Here is an 8,254-nt window from a genome sequence, read left to right on the forward strand (position 1 = left end):
AATTTTCGTCGTAACTTATCTTTTTTTTACACATAAATTGTTGAAACCAGTCAGATATCCAAGGGGAGACAAATCGTGTCAGATAATAAAAAGAAAACTAAATGTGTTTGCTTTATCTTCCCCTCCTAATAATTTTATTTAACTGACGTTATTTCAGCAATTTTTATTAGGTAATCGGTAGGATAGTGTTAAATGAGAAGTTGAATGTTTCCATTTTATGTCTGTAAAATTTCCAAAGTATTTTTACTTGCATGAACCTTGAGATTTATTTCCCCTCATAAGCGATCTTTAAAATTAACATTCAACCATTCTGCCTGTCCGTCTGTGTCTACTTAAGTTTTCAATAATATTTGGATCACTAATGTAAACTAAAACATCCGTTTGTATTTTCCTTAATTTTTCCAGAGATTAAAACTATTTTATTTGCTCCTATTTTTACTGTGGCAAGAGGGCAAAGTTAGAAATAAATTCGCTTTCTGTAGAAAAGGGCACTCCGAATTGAGAGTGAAAATTAAAACTGTATTATTTCTTTTCTCACTTTTCTCCAATCAGATCAAAGGGGAACAAATACCTCAGCCTCAGAGGTCAAATCTAAGAAACAAGGAAAAATGTTTTATTGTTTATTTTAATATTACTGATTTATTAATAGATATTTTTGTTTTATATCGAGTGTAATAAAAGTTTATGGTAAAAACTTTATATTCATCCTCTGCGCGCGCGTGTGTGCATGTGTGCAAAATAAGGTTTCTGAATTATATAGGTAGGTTGTTGACAATACAAGTTTACATGAGTTTTTACCAAGAATAAAGAGAAAATGTTGATGGATCGAGATAATTGCTTTAACCTCAATGTGCATGAAATGAGATGCAGACAGAACAGAACTCTTTCAAAAAGCCTTCTGCATCGACGCATTCCAAATATCATCGTTGCAGCAGTAGTAAAATGGAGAGGATGAATTTGACTTTTAAATTCTGAGGTCATGAATAACCATGTGTGTTGGTGTTATTTCTGGTAGACAAAAGAAACCAAAAAGATGTATATGGTATATGTATGCAAAGTTTTCCAAATAAAACATGTATATCTATATACAATAAAAAAAAATTAAAAAAAAAATGTATACATATACATGCATAAAAAAATTCTTATTTTTATTCATTTTTTTGTAGCCTAATCTTTATTTCTTTGCCTCTTTTTGATTCCTTTGAATAAACCAAGTTTTTTTTTTTGGAGGTGGGGGTTGAATTGCAATACCACTCTCTAGCTAACCATCGATCCAATCAGCCACCTGTGGTGCCTGATAATGAAGAAGGTCAAAGGATAGGGAAAGTAAAAAGTGCTGGCAACAATGTTGACAGTCGCATCTGGGCTCTGTGGGTGCATTGGTCCTCATCCCTTTCCGACTCATAGACTCCGAACAGCAAGAAAAATAGCACTGTCATCATGATCAGTAGCAACAAATAACAACACTGTCATCATAACAAGAGGTCATTTTGTTTTTTAGATTTTGTTTGAAAAAAAAAGAAAAGCAATTTTCATTGTAACATAAAACATAATGCCTGTGACAATGCCATCAAACTTTGTCATTGTGAAAAATATGCAAACACCAGACACACACGTGTTTCCATTTGTCTTAAACCATACACACACATTATATATAACGCGTTGAGGTATATCGGGGGAAAAAAATGCTTGATCATAAGAATCCAAGAGCTAAAATGAAAATTTATTTATTTAAAACTATGCATTCCAGATTCCAAAGATATACCATGGTTTCATTGACACAAACACAATGAAACAATGGTATGTCTTTGGAATATGTAATGTACAGTTTTAGATAAATAAATTTTATATATATATATATATATATATTAGACACACACATACAAATATACCTACATATACACACACACACATATATCAGCAAAAGTGCTGTCCGTTTTCTAAGTCTCAATAAAATATGTAAAAAAGATCTAGAAAAATATGCCTTGGAAATCACCATCTTTTTTCTAGATTATCATCTTTTTAGAACTTTGCAAAAGTGTTTAAATGAATTAAAACTTACTTCGAAAGAAGTTAGAAATGTATTTGGTTTTAAACTGAAAAAGAAAAACTTTTGCATTAAAAATCTTATTAACAGATTCAAAAGATTACATTATCTGCTTATTGAGACTTGAAACCAGTCAGAAATTTCATTCAAACGTCGTTCATTCAAACGTGTGAAAAACAGGTTTTCTGGATTTGTTTTCTATGCCGATTTTTGTGAATTAAAAAATGTCTTCAATCAATTTGTAATATAATTTAATGGTCGTTTGATGAGAGTAAAAAAAAAAAATGTTTTGAGTTTAAATGTTAACATTTCATTATAAATAACTTCTACAGTCAATCCTTTAGAAGAAAACTATCTCAAAGTATAAATTCATTGAAGTGTTAGAGAAATTTCTCTTTATTTCAACACCTATAACCCAAAATAAGAATGAGGATCCCAATCTCTTATAGGTTGGAAAAAAAAATTTTTTATCCACTATAGATAATTTTTTCATATCAGAATCAATGAAGATGATCATTCACTCCAAATAGTTGAATATGCTACTTTGAATTGTGGATATTTTTCTTGAAATTTAATCTTAAAAAAAAATAAAAAAGGAAGCTGATACATCTGGAAAAATGAAACCAACATAATCAGACTTTTGTTCTTTAAGCATTAACTATGTGTGTGTGTGTGTGCAGATTAAGTTTGAAAAAGGAATTAAGCATTAACTATGTGTGTGTGTGTGTGTGTGCAGATTAAGTTTGAAAAAGGAATTAAGCATTAACTATGTGTGTGTGTGTGTGCAGATTAAGTTTGAAAAAGGAATTAAGCATTAACTATATATGTGTGTGTGTTTGTGTGTGTGTGTGCGGATTAAGTTTGAAAAAGGAATTAAGCATTAACTATATATGTGTGTGTGTGTGTGTGTGTGTGTATAGATTAAGTTTGAAAAAGGAATTAAGCATTAACTATATATATGTGTGTGTGTGTGTGCAGATTAAGTTTGAAAAAAATCTGATAAAATATACAGACAAATGGAAAAAAGCAGACGGGAAGAATACAATCAAATTCATATGTTGAGATTAATATTCCTTCCTTATTTCTTTTGTTTCCTCTCATTTTTTCTTCTCCCATGTTTTTCTCCTCCCATGTTTTTCTTCTTCTGTGAATTTGAAAATAACATACTCCCACCCCACCCAGTTGCACTTTATTCCGTTCAGGTTTCGTAAAAAAATTAAGAATAACATCTTCATTCATTTCTAAGGAATCTTTTCAGATGAAATATTAAAAATATTTGATTTGATTTTTATTTTGATTTATCGGCTTTTTCCCACCCATCTATATATATATATATATATGCAGTGTGTGTGTGTGTGTGTGTGTGTGTGTGTGACTTTACTTACAAGGTAGAAAAAAAAAAGGCCCAAGTCACTTATTAGCACAGCGTTGTTCTATATGGGTTTGAAACGTGTGAACTGCACAGAGCAGATTCATGATGGCCGATGACAGCGAGGGACGTATATGCCAGTTAAGAGTTTTTTTTTGTTTAAAATTTAAAAATCCATTTTTTTTAATAATCTGATGTAGCCACAGGCGATGGGGGTGGAGGATATGGGTTGAAGCTGCGCTCAGTGGAGGGTGAGGGAGGACAACTGACATCATCCGATAAATAATGACTTCGTGGTGAGGGTGGAGGGGGTCGGGGATCGGAGTCATAGCTTAATTCCACCAAAGAATGGTTTAAATAATACTTTTGACATGGGTAGGGTTCACTCTCCTCACACACATCTGTACTGTAGGGGGTGGTTGGGGGTGGCGGAATGTGCCGGAACTTATACGTCCGAAATGAGCGAACGGTGGAGGGACTGTTTGAGGAATAGCAAAAGTCACCTGTACACAGGGAGCGCTCAGTGACCGGTGTTGGCGGTGGATTGAGAGTCTCCTTGGGGTATTGGGTCACTGTCGAACTGCTAGACGAGGCGCCTGTCACATGGTTTCTATCATAGAGTGGGGCTGTACCCGAGCTGAGTGAAAGCCCGGTCCCTACAGACTTGCCTCGTGTAAACATGCTGTGTGGGGGTGTGCTGTTGGCCTTGGGGTTGGGGTTCAGGGGTTTGATCACCATCATAATCTCGTGGTCATCGATGGCAGGCGTAGACTTGCGCCGACATGCAAACGCGATCACCAGTAGGATGATAACCGAAACAATACATACAACAAAGGCGGCTGTGTACTGCGCTGTGTTTGACTGTTTAGATGGTGCTGGTCCAGGGAACTGGCAATCCCACTCGTCCGATCCATCAGAGCAGTCATCCTGTTTGTTGCAACGCAGCTCCGAATTAATACACGAGCCATCCGGGCAATAGATCTGCCCATGGGGACAACATTTCTCCTCGTCGGAGCCATCCTCACAATCTTTCTGGCCATTGCAAACAAGAATTTTCTTGATGGTGTCGCCGTTATTGCAAGGAAACAGAACCGTGGGAACTGGACAGTTGTTCTCGTCCGACTGATCGTTACACTCGGGGAAGCCATCACAGCGCCAAGCAGCTGGGATGCATTTTATGTCTCCGGTGAGGCACGTGAATTGTTCTGGTGAACACGTTGGGGGGTCCGAGCAGGTCTTCTCATCATTGGTGAGAGCAAGGTTAACAGGACAGGAACAACGGGCAGTGCCATCTCCTTTAGCCACGCAGATATGGGAGCACTGGCCGTTGTCAGGATAGCACGGATGTTTCTGCAAATCTCCATTCTCAATCATTCGGACGGCATGGATGTCGGTTAGGCCTTGGATGCGGCGCCCTTGCATGCGGTACTTGATGCGGTTGTTGGTGTAATTGACCCACTGTATCAGCTGCTGGTCCTTGTCAATCCAGTAGACGTATGGTCCGAAGACTGCCAGTCCATTCGGATGCTCAATCTCGCTGCCGACAAGCACCTTGCGGTTGCCACCTGACAAGTCAGAACATTCAATTCGATTTAGCTCCAAGTCCGACCAGTAGAGACGCCGCATTTTATAATCAATAACTAAGGCCGTTGGATGCTTCAGGTCATCATCAAACAAAACGGTTTTCTCCGTTCCATCCAAAGCAGCCATTTCTATCCGTGGAGGTTTTATCAGATTCGTCCAATAGATATGACTGAAAAGAGAAAAACACAAATTCAGATAAAAAAAAAAAATATTAAAAAATCTTAAAAAATTTTATTGATGTGTGAAAAAAAGTTATGTTTAAATATTTGTATGTTTGGGATTCACTTCTAAACTAATTGCAAATTTTGGAAGCCAGCTGCTACACATAAGGGTGCATAATGTGAACTATATTTAGTTTTATGCAAAGGGAGTGAAACCCCCTGTCTTGAAAATTCAGATGCTTTCGACATTTGTGAAATTTTAGCAATAGATATGAGACATCAACTAATAAATATCCTGAAATTTCAATTTCTTCAGGATTTATAAAGCACATGACATGGATATTTTTGGACCAAGATACCCCGTAGCATAAGACAAAGTTTGGCACACATTACAAGCGACACCGGTTGTTTGACCTTGACATTGCCGTTGGTTGTTTGTAAACACATCAAATAGCAGACATGGTCGAATGTTCACGAGCAAGATTTTTTAAAAATATATTTACAAAACTTTTTAAGATTTAAAATAAAAAATATTTACAAAACATTTTTTTTAATATTAAATATTTACAAAAATTTTAATGATTAAAAAAAAGCTTTTTTCTATTCACTCAATAAATAATTTTAATGTAACAAAACAAACATATTCAAACAAAATATATTTAAATAAATGGGTGTCTTTTTGAATGTGTTTTTTTTTTTAAATATATTCACAGAACGTTTTTAATAAAACTAATAACAATAATTATAATAAAAATAAATAAAAAGAATAAACTTTATTAATTACAAAACATTAGCTGAAAATTTCAGATGCTAAAACTACTTGTATTTAATTTGCCCTTGTTGAGAAGTAAGCAAATAGCAAGTTTTGTTTTTTTTAATAAAAATAAGTTATAAAGATTTGTATCTTGTGATAGTACATTTCATCTTTATAAATATAAAAGCTATTTGACGTGTTTACAAACAACCACCGGCAATGTCAAAGTTGAACAACCGGTGTCACTTGAAATGTTCACCAATCTTTGTCTTTTGCTACGAGATTTCTAATCTTTACTTGATCCATATTTTTTAATCTAACCACTGGAAATATATTGATTCAAAAATAACCACTCAAGAAGATGTTTAAATATATACGCATATAATTATATTTAAATCGCCCTTTCCCCTGCTTGTGATGCCATAAAAAAAACCCTAGATTCCTTGAAAACATGTGAGCCTGATCTCATCCCTGTTATACTACTAAAGAAATGTTCAGCTGCAGTTGCCCTGGTTTTCTCCAAACTCTTTAATAAATACCTTACCAAATCTTTCCTGACTACTGTGGAACCAATTTTTAAAAATTCTGGCGTGCCCAATTATCCCCTCCATTGCTCGGTCGTAAAATAAGCTTAAATATGATTTTATATTTATTATTATATAATATTGGACCCAACATATAATAATGATTTAAAAGTTATAAAAAAAAAAAAAAAAAAAAAAAAAAAAAAAATGACTCGTGTGCCAGAATAGAATAGAAACCAAAATGTTTAGCTTACAGTTTACTTTCTCCTTTGACGTTAATGCCTGACCTATGAAGACATGAACCAATAGCTATTATGTTACGCATGCATATTCGTAATGCTGTTATTGTTCAACCTTCACATGACAAATTCCATTTTTGTAATCTTTGCATTTTTGTACCAATTTTCCCTGGCTAAATCCTAAATATAAAGTTTTGCCTGGGTTCGAATACCCTATATATTAAGTTTCATGTCTGTAAACCAAAAACAAACAGAGGTAGGTAAAAAATTTTTAAACAAATGCATAAATATATATAGAAAGTGGTTTGTGTTTACTATAACCTTTTTACGCAAATATTACGCAATATGAATCATGTAGAATATCTGCATGGATATGATTACACGTAATAGTTAACTAAAGATTATCATCCCATAATAAACACGAAAAAACTAAGAGGGAATTAATTAAACTAAATGTTTAAAACAATATGCAAATTAGCTAGATCTTTTGCAGATTTTTTGTCAATTCCACAACACATATATAACAAAGTTGTATTTTCTTTATAAATAAATAGAAAAAAAGGGGTTTTAATATGAACATCAAGACACAAAAAAAGCCGAACAAATAGGAGTATAGATAATTGCATAAGACACTACGCTATCTTTTATACTTTTCTATATTAATGTCCATATTGAAAGATTCATTTCTGTTGCTGATGAAATTGAAACTTTTGTAGAAAATGACAAAATGTTGGGACAACAACATTGAAATAATAAAAAAATAAACAAAACTGCGGACTCACCCTTGCTCCGAATTCAAAGTTATTGATCGGGGTTTTTCTTCAAGGCCCCCAACTACAGTACCTACTGCAGTCATGTCAACATGGGTGACATTAATAACATTGTTCTGGGAGCATGACCAGTAGATATGATGGGAAAATGGATCGATTGCCAGATCATGGGGGTGGAAAATGTTCAAAGGATTCGGAACAACAGTCGATAACTGAAGAGAAAAAAATGTCAAAAGAAATGTTAAAAAAATGTCACAAAAATAAATTCACAGAATTGTTCTCAGTCGATTCAATATAACAGTCTCATAAGCATCCATGAAAATCATCAATGGCAAAAGATGGCATCATTTTTCTCCATCTCTCCAAAATGCTAAACCCAATCGAGTAACCCTTATCTTCTAGTGGCTTTAGGCCAAGGCCTGTGGTGACTGTAGCAGTCACATGATTGAAATCAATTCCATTTTGTATTTACACTCAATTGCTTATTGGCCCATCCAAACATACCTAGTGCATAGACATCACTTATAAAAAGAGAATACAAACCAGATTTTTTAATTCAAGCCGTTCATTAAATGCATAAAACTTGTTTCTATATAAATTAATGGATTTAAGGAATATACTCTTCTCTGAATTAATCCTTTTAATTAAACTTTTATTAGCGTTTTAGGGGAGATAACTACATTGCTTTAAGGCAATTTAATTACCTCCCTTACGACCATCTATTTGCATAAAAATCACTTTTCCCCTCTTAGAAAAAGAGTCCTAATATAAACATGTACTTTCCTTAAAAAAAAAAAAAAAAAAAA

The 8,254-nt window shown here is 34.0% G+C and overlaps 1 protein-coding gene across 1 annotated transcript in view; it reads right to left on the bottom strand.

The window, feature by feature from the left end:
• Window positions 1–3,450: 3,450 nt before the first annotated feature.
• The window catches only part of LOC145260571 (low-density lipoprotein receptor-related protein 6-like), a 216,360-nt gene continuing 211,556 nt past the window's right edge, over window positions 3,451–8,254 (bottom strand). Inside the window, exons 15-16 of the mRNA XM_080118842.1 lie at window positions 7,461–7,660; window positions 3,451–5,169 (exon numbers count right to left, since the gene is read on the bottom strand). Of these exons, the coding sequence (XP_079974968.1) occupies window positions 3,600–5,169; window positions 7,461–7,660 (1,770 nt within the window). The 3' untranslated portion in view covers window positions 3,451–3,599. The remainder of the gene's footprint in view (window positions 5,170–7,460; window positions 7,661–8,254) is intronic.

This window comes from Euprymna scolopes, chromosome 36, assembly GCF_053919585.1.
Source record: "Euprymna scolopes isolate OS-2025 chromosome 36, ASM5391958v1, whole genome shotgun sequence".
Classification (NCBI taxonomy): Eukaryota; Metazoa; Mollusca; class Cephalopoda; order Sepiida; family Sepiolidae; genus Euprymna; species Euprymna scolopes.